General features: G+C 38.8%; 1 protein-coding gene across 2 annotated transcripts in view; it reads right to left on the bottom strand.

The window, feature by feature from the left end:
- Window positions 1-18,309, bottom strand: part of tmem132e (transmembrane protein 132E) — a 230,290-nt gene that overhangs the window by 61,541 nt on the left and 150,440 nt on the right. The window contains exons 1-2 of one of the 2 annotated variants that reach the window (XM_056747007.1): window positions 3,757-4,064; window positions 1,758-2,679 (exon numbers count right to left, since the gene is read on the bottom strand). In XM_056747007.1, the coding sequence (XP_056602985.1) occupies window positions 1,758-2,679; window positions 3,757-3,826 (992 nt within the window). In that variant the 5' untranslated portion in view covers window positions 3,827-4,064. Of the gene's footprint in view, window positions 1-1,757; window positions 2,680-3,756; window positions 4,065-18,309 lie in introns of those variants that run through there. The other variant, XM_056747008.1, reaches the window with a different exon arrangement.

Genomic DNA, 18,309 nt, shown 5'->3' with positions numbered 1-18,309 from the left:
TCTTCAATACGAGTGCATAATAGTATGAGGTCTGAGAGATTTACTGTTTGGAGTTTAATATCACAGATAGGCAAACCAAAAAACGACCACAAATGAACTTTCATTGGTATTAGATTGGCAAAAATATGAAATCTGATGTCATGGAGGAGAAATGAGGTTCTGCGCAATATTAATCAGGTTGATGGTCTCTTTTCTAGAAATGCTCCTATATGAAGAGAACTTCTGAACTACAGATAATTCTCTACAGATGCCATTAAAAGGGATTGATGTTAGAAAATGGGTCATCATTGTAGTGACAGACAGCAATGTGCTTTGTTGTAACGTCACATACCGACATCTGCTCTTTTGGTCATTTGAGCAGGTTTGTCTTAAAAGGCTGAATGACATATGATATCCCTATAAGAAAGAAAATAACACATGAGATTTCTTTAATATCTCAGTTTTTCTTCTTGGAATCAATGAGATTAGACAGAGAGCAAAAGGAGACGGTTGCTTAAAGGGAAATTCCACCCAAAAATGACAATTCTGTCATGAAACACTCCTCCCCCCCTCTTTAAGTCTCCTGGATCTCATATTTCTCCAGAGAAAAGACCCAGAACAGACGCAGATCTCACAAACTGAACATTTATCCTTAAATTCAGTTCTTCAATCAGTAAATTGATTATTTGATGATAAATAACTGAGAACTTCGAGACTTATGATACAGCAACCTCTGAACAAGAAGTTTACCTCTGGGTTGATATGTCAACCAACTGACAAGTCATATTTCTTTAATAAAATGTTAAATCCTCAACCAGAATTAATAACTCTTTACTGTACTTACTGTTCATGTATTTATTATTGTAAATCAGCAGTGTTAAGGCAATATATTGATAATATATTGCATACACTTTAAAAGGATCAATAAAAATAGTGTATTAAATGTTGTATTAATATAATGGATTTTTGTACAACTAAATTTAACATTTTACATTGCTGTACCTTTTATCTTACACTTTCCATTTTGTAAAACTAATAGCATAATAATAATGATAAACACGCACATACTGTTCATGGTAGTCGCTATAGCGACTGTCAATCACCACTGCAAACTGCTCCACACACATACACAAAGACCAAACATCAGATAACACATGAGTTATCTCTGCTAGGTTACACCACCGCCCAGCCTGCTCCCGTTTGGGTTAATGAGTTATCGAAGCCTAATTAATTCATGGCGAATTTCTAAATTGAAGTCTGAGAGTTTCCATTACAATTAGACTGACTCTGTTTATAAAGTACTTCTTCGATACGCCTCAAAGAGCAGCTAATATCCTACCTCCCCTCCTATTTCTCTCATCTGGGGAGAAAAAGCTAATTTTCCTCCGCCTTTAAGGATTTAAATAATAATTTTACTACAAACGAACCCGAAGTCCCTTGTTCTGTTGACGACGAGAAATAAAATGAAAACACAAAGGCCAAATGAGAAAAGGCATGCCTTATACCCCCTTGGCTCTAATTCGTGGAGAACTGGGTCGAGCTCATGAGAAATTTAATTTGAACAGATGTCAATTATTATCCATTGTGTTTGTACTTCGAAAAGCGGAATCCATCCCGCAGTCTCCTAAACTCTGCCATGCCACAAGAGATTTATCAACATGTCCATCTAGTGATTTTCTATATGCAAACATATTTTGTAAAATATTTTGTATGAATTAGCCTCAAAGTCACACGACGTCTTAACACCTAAACCTCAAAAATAATAAAAAAGCACTTACTTGAGTGTAAACTGCTCCACTGTTGAATTTGGGACCAAGAACAGGAAAATGTTAAGGGTCTCTCCAGGCTTCAACGGACTCTCCGGCAACCTCAGAAAGAGGTTCTTGTCCAGCTGTTTGTCCACCACCAGTTGTTCCTGGCTTGGCTGATATAAACTGATGCTCCCAATACGGAGAAGCGGTTGTTGGGACGAGCCCTCCCCTCTTGATGCCCCATCTCGACGGGAGTAAGTCTCCACACAATCATCGTTGCTGTCTGGATCATGAAGCGTATAGTACAGCTCCACCTGAAGGGTTTCTCCGCTCAACTCAAGCCCATCGGTACCGGAGGACTTGTGGCGACCCAAAGGTGCTACGTTAACATTAAACCACATTGAAGGGAGCTCCAGTTGGGCCAAACACTGTGCCAGATTCCCCTGAAGCCTGCAGGATGTCTTGATCTCCCGAACATCTCTGAAAGCATGCAACCTCACACATGGAAGCTTGTCCTGAATATTAAAGTCATCCCAATCTCGCCCCGCGATGTAGAACAGAACCTGAACCAAAGGGTTGCTCGCAAAAACCCTAGACTGTACAATGAAGGCTCGGACTTTCCAATTGACCGTCAGCCTTCCGGGAATTTCCAATGGACTGGATGGCTGCAGTAAGTCCTTGGACACCGCCTGGTCTTGGGTGAAGGGACCGAGGGAGATGTTAATAGCAGGTAGCTCCTTCGTCTGAAATACCACAAAGCTCTCAGACCGCTGAAGAGGGTGACCGCGTGGGCGTGTCGGAACTCGGTTCTCCTGTAAAAAGAAGGCCAGCTGTGTGTTGGAGAGCTTGAAGTTGGCAGGGAGGTAAATTTCCGGTGGGCTCGAGGTGGCACTGGGGACAGGGACCCTGAATAGGGTATCAGAACTGGTAGGGGAAACTTTACCAGCAACTGCAAAGACAGAAACAACAAAGAAATCAGTTAAACACGCTTACGGTTAAAGATATTACAAAACACCTGGATAAAAAAACAGTAGAGTTTATGGGTTTCTCGTCTTCTTAAAAAAGAATAGCTTTGGTCATGGAACTCCCACAAGTTATTTCACAGCAAAGTGGTCTGGATAGACAACCACTACGAGTAATAAAGTGTGCGCTTGATCAAAGCAAATTCGTTACATAAAAAGAACTCAAGAGTCTTTGTTGTATCTGCTGGTGGCAGAGAAAAATGAACAATGCTCTTTCAAATGACTGCTTGTTCTTGGTTTCATGAAGCTCCATTGGCTTCGACAATATATGTTGATTAATGGCATGCAAGAGGTATCCAACTGAACAGTCCAGTGTGACACTGAATCATCTCATTTCAAATTAGTGACATGTTGCAAACGTATCAGTTCAACAAGAGGACAGTGGTGGGCCACATTAACACACATTCTCGCCATTCGGCTGATTGGAGTGAGGCAGGATATTGAGTAAGGAACAGAGATTTGTCCAATAACATATCATACACAGAAGGCATCATTGATCTCTATCTCTTGGGGTCCTAAGATTAACTACCCGAGACTACATGCCCAATCGATTGCTCAGAAACTTCAATACGCCGATTATAATCCGCCAGCACGGAGAGACATAGAGATACTTTGACAGTCATCCTAAAATTCCAAACCAAATATGACTTGTTGCTCGCATGGCTTAAGTCTCTGTTTTAAATCCCCCCAAAAGATGTTTGAATGCATCTCTCTCGTTAAAAGCATCTACCCCATGTAGAAATGGAAAATGCAGAGCAACATAAAAATACTAGTACAAGTCTTTGAAAGCAATAAATGAAAAGCTCATCTGGTACAGTTATAAAAAGAGACAATCTTATAATACTCCAGGACACAAACAAATTGCACAGTACAGCAAAATGCTGTTTTTGCGAGAAAATTATTCACACTTTCTCATATGTCATTGCCCTGCAAGCAATGCATTTATATGCAATTCCTTCCACAATACAATCAGCACTCGCAATATAGAGAAAAATAAAGCATACTTATCGTAATGACTATGCACAGTGAACTGAAAATCCATGGCAAATCCCCTCGAACCAGCAAATGTCCCATATTCCACCAACAGTGTGCATTTAAGCTCAGTATTTCACTTTACGGGACACACAAAGCCAGGTTAAGTTCACGCTTTGAAACCCGAGTCACAAACTTTCAGCAGTATCTTCTCAGCGGTAATCCAGAACTGCTCTGAGATCTAAGAGAGACTGCTCTCTCAAACCTGTTGGGAAGCTCCAAAGGCTCCTCCTGCCCTACAGCATGATCGGAGCGAGTCCATCTATTCTCAACAGTTCCTGTTTGAACGCGACTCCTCCTGGAAGATCCCGTTCCCTCCTTCCAGCCTGAGACAAAGCCCGGACGCCGCCCCGTCTCGCCACACCTCACCCCAAACTGTAATAAACTCTTTAGCTCTCATTCACAGGCAGTGCAAAAGCACTCCTCCCAGGACACCAGCGTGGCAGACTACAAACTACTCTATTACATTCATCTTCTCCCGTTGGACGTGTTGAGGCAGACTCTGAATGTGTGAGGGAGAGAGTGTGTTTGTGAGGGGGGTGGGTTTGGGGGAGGGACGCATAACTTGAGGGCCTTCAGGCACCGAGTGGGGGATTAGTGGGAAGATCATTGACGAATTAGCTCTCGTCCTCCCCTCATCCGATGGCCCCTCCGAGATAAATCGGAATGAAATTGGGGGGATGGTGGTGGGTTACATGTTAATCGTGAGGAGAGTTTTTTGCATGCAGGAGTCTGAGAAAAATTTGAGATGTGCCGGGTCGATTCTCTGTGCACAGAATGTTTTACCACAATGGCTATTTACATAAAGAGTATATAAAGGTATACATCACAAAATGCAAAGAATGCTACTGGGGTATATAGTCCATAAATCGGTGCTCTGTGAATACAGGATTGCTTAGTTCATCAAAAGTGAATCCGATTGACACCCTGATGAAGGCTTTTTAGCCGTAACACTTGGCGATGTGTTTTTATTTAAAGCAATGTGTTAATAAAGACTTTTTTATTTTGATAATACTTTCGAGTGTCTTGGAGTGATGTGTTTTTAGTAAATGAAGGTAGATGATATAGAAGTTTACTGGTAGATAATGTCTGCGCACACACATATGAACACTACCTTCCAAACTCAAAGTATCGTAAGAAAAAGTAATACAAGCAATAACTTAATAACTTTCAAAAAAATAAAATAAAGATTTTAATGCTTGTACTGTATGCAAGTAACAGGGTTGAATATGTATCATTAACTTATCTGCCATTCACCGTTTTTTTCTGTTGACTAGCAATTTATTTAATAAAAAATTCGATTTAAATTATAACAAATTACCTAAAATGAAATGGTGAGTTAAAATACAAATCCTGTTTGAATGCAAGGAACAGGGTTGAAAAAATTGCCTTTAGTTATGTGTCATTCAATGACATTTTTTGTAGACTAAAAAATCTTAAATTTAAATAAATAAAAAAAATAGCCCAGAGTGAATTATAGCTAACTGTAGGCTACATTTACTACCCTGTTACGTGCATAAAAACGGTCAAAATTTGGATAAAAAAATCACAAACACACACGCCTTACCCTCCAGGCCACTTCTCTAAAATCCGAACGGTATTTTATTTTGTCCGTCTCAGCCACAATACTGTGCCGTACATAGCCACGCTGTGTGCAAATAATCTCTCCACATGAGCATTTCTGCAGACAGGCAGGAAAATATAATTTACAACATTTCTAATAAATACGTTCCCCAGTTTGAACGCATCTGACCGAGCGGCACTTTCTTCACCACAAAGGGAGATAATGGTATTAACTTTTCTTTCAAGGCAGGCCGCCTCCGCTCCATTACATCTTTGACGTTTATCATTGTACTCCTACGATGTACAGGCTCTGATTATAAAAGGCCTGAGATTGCGTTTCACTCACACTCAAGAGTTCTGAACACCTTTGGCGTGGCTGTGGCCTAAGGAAACGGATATGAATACCTCTTAAACCGGATGAGATACTGCCTATGAAAGCCAATCCATTATGAACACATTAAATGGCAGAGAACTCCTCTCAACTGCTTCTCCAGATGCAGGTGGTCTAATGTATATGTGGTTCCAGTAGCTTCATTGGATTATGCTCAGTGCTCCAGGGAATACGCCGCATGTGAGGTCACCAAATCCATCACGCCCATCATTGCACAGCCTCTGCACAATGTCAACCAAAAGGCACATAATGGATAACAACATGACACCAAAAGTCTTCCCCCCTCCCACCTGCTAATAGACCTCTGGGTGTAGTGAGGTGCCTGCTGCCGTGGAGCTCAGTAACAGGATACACATATGTTGGTCAATATGAATGTGGCTCCATCAGATCCTATGGGCAGCTTTTGTGCTCTCGCCTTATGCGAGCTAATGGAAACTGCAATACATCTCCTGTGATGTCAAAGTTTTGATGTTCAATATAACTCATCATCGCTGTCATTTGGTGTGCGTAATCCTACACACGTTTTTAAAGAAGCCGGAGAGAATAAGGATGTCGCCGTAAGCGTGCTTATTCCCTTTGAACTAATCGGCCTGGCGGGGCAATTGCTTCGGGACGTAATCCGTGAGGCATTATCTTAGAAATAAAATGGAAAACGATAAGCATTAATATACGAACTCCCCTCCCCTCACACAAGTAGACACACACACTATGAAAGTGTGCGTATCCGAGAGGAATAATAATTGTGATCTTGACGCTTGTGTTTATTTCTGAGTCCGTTAAAGTTGGAAAGTGCTTATGGCATAGTGTATTGTTTCCCATTTTGAATTACAGAACAAATTGAAGAGAGTAGCGCGTTAATTAATGAGCCGTTCCTCATATACATCTATATAAAGAGACACTAGAGGAGCGCAATCGTTCCATTTGAATTACTGCATTCCACTGCACCCAAAGGAAATGAGCGGAGGGGAAATTGAAAAGAGGAAGACGGTGAAACACAAGATGTGACAGGTGATGAAAGATAGGAACAATGCAATCTAAAGGGGAAACCGCCATGTGGTCGTCATGGAGAAAGCAACAAGCCATTTGCAAAAAAATCTTGTTTTCATCAATCCATGATTTTATGATTAATGTGTCCTATAGTGTCCTATAAGTAAAAGCTGTAATTCCCTCAATTGACGGTTTCAAGACAACAACATAGACAAACGTTACCGTGCATGTGCGCTTTTGGGGCCCAAACTTAACTAACGGTACAAATCCACAAAAATAGTCCCTATAGGTTATTTTTGAAAAAAATAAGAAGTAAAAAGTAGCGAGTATTATTTTAAGTTACCAGAAGAAGAACTGTTACTTGGCTAACAGCCCATTTAACAAATTGTTTATATAATAAAATAAACCAGCAATCAAATTCAACAAATTTTTCATAATAAAAAATGATTGTACAATAAATATAAATTATTATAAAAAAAAATATTAGCCAATAGCCAGACCGATCAACAAACACGTGCATCCGACAAAACCGTCGTTATTGCCATATCTGTTTGAAACATGATAAATATTTATCTTTATGTGAGCTGAATGTCAAATGACAATATCAAACTAATATTTTGTGCAAAATATTACCTGACAGCTCAAGTTATAGATCATTATAAGCTTACTGTTGTAATATCGATTTTAAGTGACTTGCCACATAACATTCCATTCCATTCCATTTTCTACCGCTTATCCGAACGTCCTCGGGTCACGGGGAGCCTGCGCCTATCTCAGGAGTCATCAGGCATCGAGGCAGGATACACCCTGGATGGAGTGCCAACCCATCGCAGGGCACACACACTCACTCATTCACTCACGCACTCACACCCTACGGACAATTTTTTCCAGAGATGCCAATCAACCTACCATGCATGTCTTTGGTGCCACATAACATATTTTTGTTTATTTTAACCAGAAAAGTGAGTTGCAGCTTTGGGTTAAACCTTGTTTTCAGTGGAAAGATCAAAAGAAATGTAAGATAATAAGACTCTAAATTGACCCTAAAATACGGTTGTTTTATAAGCACTGGCATTTTTGTCATTTGCTTGTAAATCAACCATAATGTAGTTACACTTCAAGCATTTAAGAACAAAAACAATATACTAACAGGGAAACTAATGACCTCTAATTTATAGAGAAACTGATAGTATATGGGTCAATGACAAATAAGAAAATGTCAGGTGGTGCGACCATATATTAATTTAAAATAATATACATTTAATGTATTTAGCACTGAGTATTTTTCCCCTCATATATAAGAAATTTAACATAAAATCATGCCAAAATATTTTATTAAGAATTTTATTGAGAAAATTAACATTTATTTCTCAGTTTTGTTCGCTGTTTGTATGTTCGGACGGTCGCACCACCTGACATTTTTGATCTTTCAAACACCAAAACTCAAAAAATATATTGAATTTCAATAAAATGAAAAGGGTTTCTTATAAAGGACATATTGTAGATCCATTTGATATATGACATGTATTTATTCAAATTCTTTTTAGGAAAATAATGAATTTGGACACAAAAAATACATGTCACGTCATTGACCCATATATATATATATATAAATAGATATATATATATTACTGAGTAAAACAAGACAAACAAGACATACTTTTCTGTTGCGATACTGTACAATGAAATCAAACTCCCTGTCATGAATCAAAGCATACATCAAGTAAGTCAAATAAAGAGTTCATTAATTCACCTAAACCAGGCTTAATAGGAATTTATAAGCATATCAGGGACTCTGCGGCACGCTAGAAACATTTTGATCCACTGGTATGCTAACAAGCCTGTCAGTGGCTGTGATTCAGAGGCTAGCGAATAAACTGTGGCTGGAGTTAGCATGACGAAACAACAGTTGCAAATGAAGCAATTTACATAAGAAACGGGCGCTGCGACCGTTAGCTTCACATCAGGCCTATCTGTATCACACAGCGCTACCTAAATACATTACAGCATGAATTCTGTTTTGACTAACAGGGAAGATGCAGAAAGGAAATGTTTACTGGGAAATGGTTCTTTTGACATTGCATCTTTAAACTGCTGACCATATTTTGCCATTATTTCATGAATCAACCTCACATGACCTAATACATTTGCTTCTCTTCACCACTTGCCCTTGTCTGTGGTTCAAGTGGCTTTTTCTAAGAGTGGATGAAAATTGACTTAATAACAGAAAATGTGATGCACCGTGCAGTGAGCTGAGTGCTAATGCCGAGCCACTGCTTCGCATCAAAGCCATTTATGGTAGAATTAAATAAGAGGGAATGAGGAGATTTGTCATTAGGAATGTGACAGGATATAAATCTGAAGCCAGCAAATTCTGATGGCGAGGCGCGCTGCCACACATTGGGGTTATGAAATATTTAAGGGGCTAATTATAGCAACTAAGCAAAATTATCATTTTGTGTGCAGGACAGAAAAAGGTTTGTTTCCAGAAGCTGCTAAAAAGACAATCTTAACACGGCAGATTTAACATTTATATCTTATAAATATTTCAGAATTTTGAAGATTAAATATATGTACTATGTGACACACCCAAAGCTAGAATGAAGAAAAGCCTACATGCGTATTAAAATTATATATATATATCCTGAAAGCTATTAACCTTCTCGTTAATAAAAATATACTTTGGGTGTGTCACATACTTTATTCTAATACTTTTGTAGACTTAAAATATGGCCTATAGGCTACGTTTTAATAAGCCCAGATATCAAGCCAAGCCTGTGGGAGACCATAATACACAGATCGTTTCATGCACAACATTTAATTGATAAAACTTGCATTATTATGCTTTATTATTTCAGTGTTATGTCAACACTGGCTAGAATATCACGCAACAGTGTTTTCAATGAGATAAAACAAAATAAAATATAAAAAAATAAGGTATTTGATATTTTAATACACTTTACTCTCAAGTGTATACCTACCTGAACTACAAACTCAACACATACAAGCGTACTTGCTCAGAGCATTGATTTTACCTTAGATGACTGTTTAATGAGCATGGGAAGTAGAAAACAATAGTGATAGATCCAATCCACAGGGAATTCTAATGAGTCTATTGACTAAAAAGATGTCTGGGTATGTTGATAAATGATCAGGAGCAAAGCACATTGCTTTCACCTTCATTAACATTACAGTCTGTAGCATCTGTAGTACACAGAACAGATACTAATCCTCTGCTCATATTAGTGTTACCGTACGTGCCAATTTTCACCGACATATCCAAACCTGGATTTTGGGTGCGTCCTCCGGAGGTCGCATTTGCCCACCGCATACATCATCAAGGTTTAATAGTTCAGGTTTTATTTCAGAAAAGCATCAGTTATATTATAAGGTAAGAAATAAATATTAATTTTATAATGCTTTTTTTTAACTGAAATGCGAAAACCTCTATGACGTTTGCGGTCGAAAAATGCGACCGCAGGAGGAGGCACTTGACATCCTGTCCGGGACGTGTCTGGGGAAAAATGGCACGTTTGGTCACCCCAGTTTATATTTTCACATAAAAGATCATAAATCGTTTTAATCCAAACCATTGTAGCCTGTCTGTCCTTCCGTTTTTCTTCAAACATCTGCCTCGCTTTTGATTTCAACATATGGAAAGCATGATGCATGGTTAGATGGCAAACGGAAAATCACATGAGAAAAACATGTTACAATGCTCATAATTCTGGACTGGAACCTTCTTCAGACATCATATACAAAAGAGTCAAAAAAGACAAGTGTCTCTCACAATTTGGTAATCACATTCTTTTGTTCCCATGGTGAGGGACCTTAAAATACAAAACTAAGTCACCATAACAACCAGTCTGAAGAAGAGGTTAGCACAGTCTGTTTTGAGAAGCAGCTAAAGCTCCTATTGACAAAACGTTGTGAACAACAGTTGTCTAGAAACATTTGAGTATATTGTTTTTTAATGACTTAATCATTTATTTCTTCAGTATTTTGTTGTAACATTTGTAAAGTGTGGTAAAAAAACACCATGCGTTTCTGGACCAGCGTAGTTTACATTTAGCAAAACTGTGTATAGAAGAATCCTGTAAGAATCCAGCAGTTCTATCTGTGAGACCATCGATCAGAGCAGATTAAATAGATTAAGACCACCTGAATCTGATATACACAAGCACACCATACATTACTGTCTGCACCTAGAGCACCTCTTTAGAAACGTTTTCATTCAAGAAACACTTTCTTAAGCTGGCAAGGACTGGAGGATGAACCCCCTTCCCTGTCCTTGAAAAAAACGCTTATCAACAAGGATAAATACAATAAACTGTAAAAAAAAAAACGCTAAGCCTTGAATATTGCTGATGAATATAAAAACCTTGTGATCTTCATCTGTCAGCAGTTGTAATCTGTGTGAACACTGTTTCTTATGAGCCAAGATTGCATTTATTCAAATACAATAGTTTTTGTCACGCAAATCCTTGACAAAAAACAATATTTGATGTGAATATTTCAGTCAGTTCCTGCTGAAAAGCTTATTTAGTGCTGGTCCCTTTGAGAAAGAAAAATATAAAATGAGACGCTATAATACTTCAATGTCCTAAACATCAATAAGATTACTACTGCCTATGTTATAAAACACAGTTCTCAATCAGCACGAGCCAGCTTTTATTGTCCGGTCATAAACCACAGTAACTACATGCTCATGTGACAAGTTCATTTAATTCATCACTGATCGCCCATTGGATATGAACATTGACATAACATGCATGAGATGCTCTAGAAATCGATGTGACGTGTCTTGCGCATCAAACCGCACATCTCAAACTGTCATCAGACTCTTTCATGCATGCACGTCCATCTGAGCGCGCTCCTCTACATTTCTGTGTGTCTGCAGGCATGTCAAAACATTCAACCAATATCTGAGGATCATCTTCAGGTACTCCACTTTGCTCTTTAGGATCACTTACATGGAATAATCTCACACAGTTACTCTCCAAAATAGGTGCTTTGACGGGCAGTTAACATCCACAGAATCTTTCTGATGCACAAAAGTTTTTTTTTGTAGTGGATAAGAGACTCTACAGACTTTACAAGGTTAGAAAGAAATGTTTATTTCGAGAACTTCTTACTATAAGGATCTTTAGTAAACCAAAATCGACTCTTCAATAGCATCTCTAAAACCACACATTTTGTATGGACGTCATGGCATTATTGCATATTTTAAGGGTTATTTTAATTTTAAGCTTCCAGTACTGTCGATAATTTTTTATTATGAATATCATCTTTATTTCGGTTAAGTTTGATCAAAGTACATTGTTAGGAGTAAAAACTAAATAATACCATATATTATAAGTAGTATTATGCCTTTATTTTTCATATTTATTTCTCTATCCTACACTTACAACTGCCTCATTGTATGTAAAGCTGGTTTGCCAAAATTCAAAACTGCGATAAGTGTACTATAAATTAGACTGAATTTAATACATTTTCCCCAGAAGACTACTTATAACGTTAGTCATGGTTTGCTGGTGAGATTATATCTATCTGTGAAATAAATAAATTACCTATTTCAGGCAATAACCTGCAGTGACTGTAACAATGAAAACACTACATAGCATTTTTTAATAAACCCCTACCTTTCATTGGAGAAGACGTGTGACATTTATTTAGAACTTATAAATATTAGCAAACCTAGTAACTACATATCATTGTTACTTCTGTTGATTAAAGGTCCACTGAACATCCCCATAAAATGACTTTAATGAAGTGTGTTTTACAGCGAACAACGTCTGTCCATCATTATAACAGAGCGATTCATTAAGAATGCTCAACAGGTGTTTACTATTCTCAGACACAGCACAATCTGATAATAGACATCTGTATTGATGGTATATCTGTACCTTGGAGCTCCAGCGGTCATGTCAATAGATTGCCACCCGCTGACTGTTCCTGATGGAAAACAGAGCGGTGGATGCATCCCTGAGTTTGACAGGAACCTTAGATATTACAATGCCTGAGAACACACACCTCAGAGTCAGATGCCATTATTACTGATCTCCAAATAGATCAGCATTATAGGGAGTTCATACCAAATGTGCATTAAGCATTTTGCATGAGTAAATTACATACGAAGTCAATGCAAAGACGTGAATAGATGCCCCGATTGCCGAGAACGCGCATCATTATCCTCTTCTGCGGAAGTTTAAAATATTTGTCAGCTCACGTCACTCACGTGAAAATAACAAACTTTTCCTGCGAATAATATAGTGTGGAACGCGATTGTTTGCGCTTGGTGGGAACCCAGCATTAGGTGTCGATCAGACAGAACACGTTTTTTGCTGTTAGATGTGCCTCTTTTGGATTGTTTTCAGTTGGCAGGTAGCGTTTTGCGCGCTATTTATGCACACCGGGCGCCTCACGTTTTGCCGCATGCTGCGCCTTGCATAATTGGCTGAAGTTGAAAAAAATTAACTCTGACCAGGAAAGCGCTTGACGTCATGTGCCTTTAATCCTATTGTCCAATCGAATGAAAGGAGTGGCAGACCGTTCGATGTGGGCACGGAACTTTACAGTTGCTTGAAACGTCCGGAGACTGCAATAATGAAGGAGCACCTTGTGTTGGCTGACGTGGGTTAGAGCAAGCGCCCTCTGCTTTTACCTTTGTAGGTTTTCCAGATCATTTCCAGATAATAAGACAGTTAACAGCAACTAGAGCTCTCGCAATATAATCCTTGACTGACAGCTTTTTTGGTGGTAACGCAGCAACATAAGAGGGGCGATTCACATTTTGCATCTTTTGCGAGTGCATGTTCGTTATTTTAAAGGTAGACGTGCAGCAAGCGCGCTCAAATAGGGGGGCGATGCAGTCGCGGTGCACTCCCGTTTTTCAAGACACGAAAACACAAGTGAACTTGAGAAGCCGCACAATAACAATTTTAGTGACAATATGTAAAAACACAATTGAAATTCCTCTACAAAACTGAACAAGGTACAGAATTAACAGTTTTACTACAAGCTTATTATCGCCTATTCTGAGCCTCAGACAACGGTCTGTTGGCTAAATGTCAGATGCATAAGGCAACTTTACCGGAAACACTTCAGCGTTCATTAACGGTCCACCTGGAAACAAAACGAAGCCATCTGATCTTAGAAGTGTTTACCACAGTTGCTATAAGAATTCAATTACGATCGACTAGATGCTTGATTCTTAAACGTATGAGAGGTTCGCAGCATAAACTCGTAATTAATTTGTTGCCGTTAACTTTCGACAAGTTCATGAATTTACAACGGTCTGTTACTGAGGGGACATTTCCACACTCTAACATTCCACGTGGCACAAAATGAAACATGATTGGTTGCTTTACCTGTCAGTCATATTGCCTCATTGGCCGAAGAAAGAGGCGACAAGTTCAAGACCTTCAGTATGGAGGTGTGGTGTCCGCCACAGAAACCGAAATGAATTGTCCTTGATCTCTTCATATGTCAGTCAAATGGTGATGAGAGTGACCTATTTGTCAGGTATGGTGACCTATACCCGAAATGTGACCTCTGCCCTTAACCCATCCAGTGAGTAGTGGACACACGCACAGGAAGTGGTGAACAAACGTACACCCGGAGCAGTGGGCTGCAACGCCCGGGGAGCAAGTAGGGGTAAGGTGCCTTGCTCAAGAGCACCTTAATCGGCCCTGAGGATCGAACCGGAAACCTCCTGGTCACAATTCCGACTCTCTAACCATTAGGCCACAGCTGCCCATTATGTGTACATGAGGGCATCCTATTAGGCCAGAATAAATCCACCCCATTGCAATGCATTATGTAGTGCTGCCTTGCTTTAGATAAAAGGAGACAATGCAAAGACAAAGGTTAGTGACGATTGCTTGTTCTTCAGTGAGAGAGTCGGAAGATAAAAGGAAACAAGGCATTTCTATTAAATATTCAAGAAACTCGCAAGCCGAGCGTATGATTTATTGATTGAATGAAAGAACAATAGACAGCGAGGAGTCAACTTATTTTAAGCGCTCCTTTGAGTGAATGCAACTTTTTCTCGAATGCGTCAAATGTATAAGAGCAACATGGACCTCTCTAGAGCCGTCTGAACGCTTAGCTCTGCTGTACTGGGTTAACACCATTCACCAAACACTAATGGACCGTCCTGGGAAGCTTCCTTAAAGCTGGCATCAAGGTTAGCCTTCTTTCAAAACAATCCATTGGGGGAGATATTAAATCCACCAAGAGACCAGAAAAATAGGTTGAGAGGAGAGAGAAGGGAGGAAAAAGCTGAAACAGCAATTTGTTTTTTAAATCAAAACCGAGACCTGGGAATATGAGACGTTCAGGATCACCATACCACGAGCGGCTTTACAAAGTGAATGTTTTATGCTATGTTGGGCTTTTGCTCCTTAATAGGCCACAGTAGAGAAGCCGTTTGTACTGCCGGTTTGCGGTCCATTGCATTTCGGCCGATCCGTGTATTTACACAGGAGACAAAGGCTGTGCCAAGAGCCAGTATCCAAGTCAGGTTGTGATACACCAACAAGCATTCACAAGGGTGGTTTGATCTGATTTATGTAACCTGGCCTGACACGGTCCCTATTGACTTCCATTGTACGGACACAAAACCACTGAGACGTCTCAAAATATCTTCTTACGAATTACACAGAAGAAAGAGTCATAAACAGGTTTTGAACCAAATGCGAGTGAAAAAATTATGAATTTTTCTTTTTGGGTGAACTGTCCCTTTAAGACTAATATGCTAATGAATTCTTCAAAGCGTCAACACTTACTGGTTACAGGTTTGCTGTCAGTTCCAACATACATTTAATCTAAAACCACTTAAGACTGACAAAATGGCTCGCCTTATTGTGTTTTATAACAAAATTAGCAATGGCTGTTTCATTCTCAGATGAAAAATATAGCATCTGGCATTAAGCCCCAAGGAATGTGATTTGATATGATACAGTATCCATGAATTATTTGAAGTGAATTGGGAAAGATCCATGACTGAGCTTAAATTTCATGCTATACTAAAATTGATTTCTTTATCCAAGTAAAACTAAGCAGCCACTGGGCGGTGTAAGTACCCCGTCTATTTAGTGTTGCCCCACTACAATCCCTGTTAGAACTCCTCATATATTGCATAAGAGCAGCTCCACATGCTAAACTGATATGCACGGATCAGTTTTAAAGAGGTCTGTCCCAAGAGCTACTAAATCAGGAGTGCATTGGCTCGAGGTCCAAACCGGTAAAAAACTCTTGGTATTTTTAAAGTAGACTTTACTATGTGTGTAAGCACACAATACTGAAACCTTTCTGACAATGTTTCACAATGTTGCTGATTGTGGGTGACATGGTGCGGCTAAGTTTTCTTGAGTTTTCCTGTCATGTTGACTGCCAGACGTTCTGACAAGCTGCTATATTTGTCTATAGTCCCATCTCACTCTTCCCACGTAGGCTGCTGGCATTATTTGCATGAGTATCTGAGATGTGCCTTCCAGCATTGTACTTCACGAGACTTGCAACAGTCTCCTGACATTTAATGCATAATACTACAATCCCAAAAGTACAAATATGTGATTTGCTTTTCAATTTATCATCACAAAGCAACACATTCTTTGTCAGTTTTTCACTTTTTTGAAGAGCAAAACTATGCAATGATTGAAGGGTGTGTGATATGATGTGAACTGCAGTAAACCCTTAGGAGATAGTTCACCAAAAAAAAAAAAATATGCTGACAGACCAATCAGTTCAGATGTTAAGTTATCGTTGTTTTGCCATGTGCATATGTGGAATTCAGTTTCGCTAAATAGGCTCCAATATACCCAAACCTGAATTGTATTTATTAAAAAAAATGAATTGATATACATTTAGGATGGCATGGCGATGAGAAGACTGAAAATTTTGGCTGAAATATTTATTTAAAGTTTCCTTGAAGCAAACTTGTACTCGTTGTATATCGACAGAAACAACTGACTGAACGAAAGCACAACGCGGCTCACATCCGTCCCTCACACAGGCAATCAATTTACTTCATGTCCCCTACAATTTGAACAAATGCTGGCACTTCAGCATAATTCTTGTGACATTTTGGGAGATGATAGCTATAGACAGTGAATTGATTTCCTCAAAAATGCTTTGTTCCCGGCTGTGTCTTTGCAAGAGAGGTTGAGGGATCGCCTGAAAACTGGACTCAAGTAAAAGAACTTAAACTGAAAAATTTGAAGTCAGAACAAAAATACAATTGGTTTTACAAGTACAATATTCAATACAAAGGCTATTTAAGTTTTGGAATCTAATTTAAATTCAGAAAAAGCAGTTTCGATGTTGATGGAAACAACCAACGGCTGACATTAAAGCTACAATCTGTAACTCTTGCCTCTATGTTGCCATCACTGTTTGAATCATAAAACTGCAAGGATACTTTAAGTACCTTTATTTGCTTACGTTAAGTAACGTCAGTCTTCCACAGAAATCGAACACGTCAGCTTAAGTTAATAAATCAGTATTATAATATTAAAAGATCTTTAACAGCTTTGCAAGCTTGCTTTCTATTTCCTTGTTTTTGTTCATTTTTAACAAAAAGCTTTAAGATTATATGGCTTATTTGAAAATGCAACATTCATCAAAATAATTACACAATAGGGATGTAACAATATCAAAATCTCACTGTACGTTAATACCTCGGTATAAAGCCACAGTGCGAGATTTTTTGCAATATCGATAGAAGTCGATAGAAGCTTCTTAATGAAGATAATTCAAAGACATCAGTTTAACTTTAAAACACACATTTTAAGCAAGAATGTGTCCCGTTTGAAATGCTCCATCTGCTTTCGGTTACCATGGTTTGGCATGACGTTTTGGCATTTAACTGAGATAAAGGCCTTGATAAATAAGGTTATTGTTTAATAATTGATCATGCTTAATTGACAACACTAATTAACATGTATTTCTATGATCTGTAAAAGAACATTACAAGGACAGGTTTGTCCTCATAAAATCCAGACATCTGGTTGGATAAAAAAGCAGCACATCGCTGTTATAAACCATACTAATTTTTCCGGGAGACAACAGAGCACCTTGTGATGGATAAACTGCCACGGAACCTGTGATTTCTCAAAACAACAGATTTTAAAAAATGCAGCGCATTTTCCAAACAACTGACTGCCTTTATCTAGGCTACATCATGTTAACAATACAGTGTTCCAATACTTCAATCACAGCCACAAACTTGTACGTCAAATCTGCATCAAACAAAGGCACTTTTGTCTGACTCAAAGCCAGACATTCTATCAAAAGACAATGGTGTATGTGTGTATGCTTGTGTTTTGGTGTTCTTGGAGCTCGGTTAGTAAAGCATGGTTCTTGCAAAACCAAGATCACACGTTTGATTTCCAGGGAACACACACAGACTGATTAAATATATACATTCAATGCACTGTGAGTCTCTCCAGATATTTTTCTTGATGTAATATATTCTAGGGAGTATAAGTTTATGTTATTAAAAATGGAGATTTCATGCAAATGTCAACCTTAAAGGGATAGTTCAGCCTCCAATTTGCCGTTTATTTACTCCGCAGTTTTT

Source organism: Triplophysa dalaica, chromosome 4 (genome assembly GCF_015846415.1).
Source record: "Triplophysa dalaica isolate WHDGS20190420 chromosome 4, ASM1584641v1, whole genome shotgun sequence".
Lineage (NCBI taxonomy): Eukaryota > Metazoa > Chordata > Actinopteri > Cypriniformes > Nemacheilidae > Triplophysa > Triplophysa dalaica.
The sequence above is the reverse complement of the archived record's forward strand: the minus strand, read 5'-3'. Positions and strand labels throughout refer to the sequence as shown.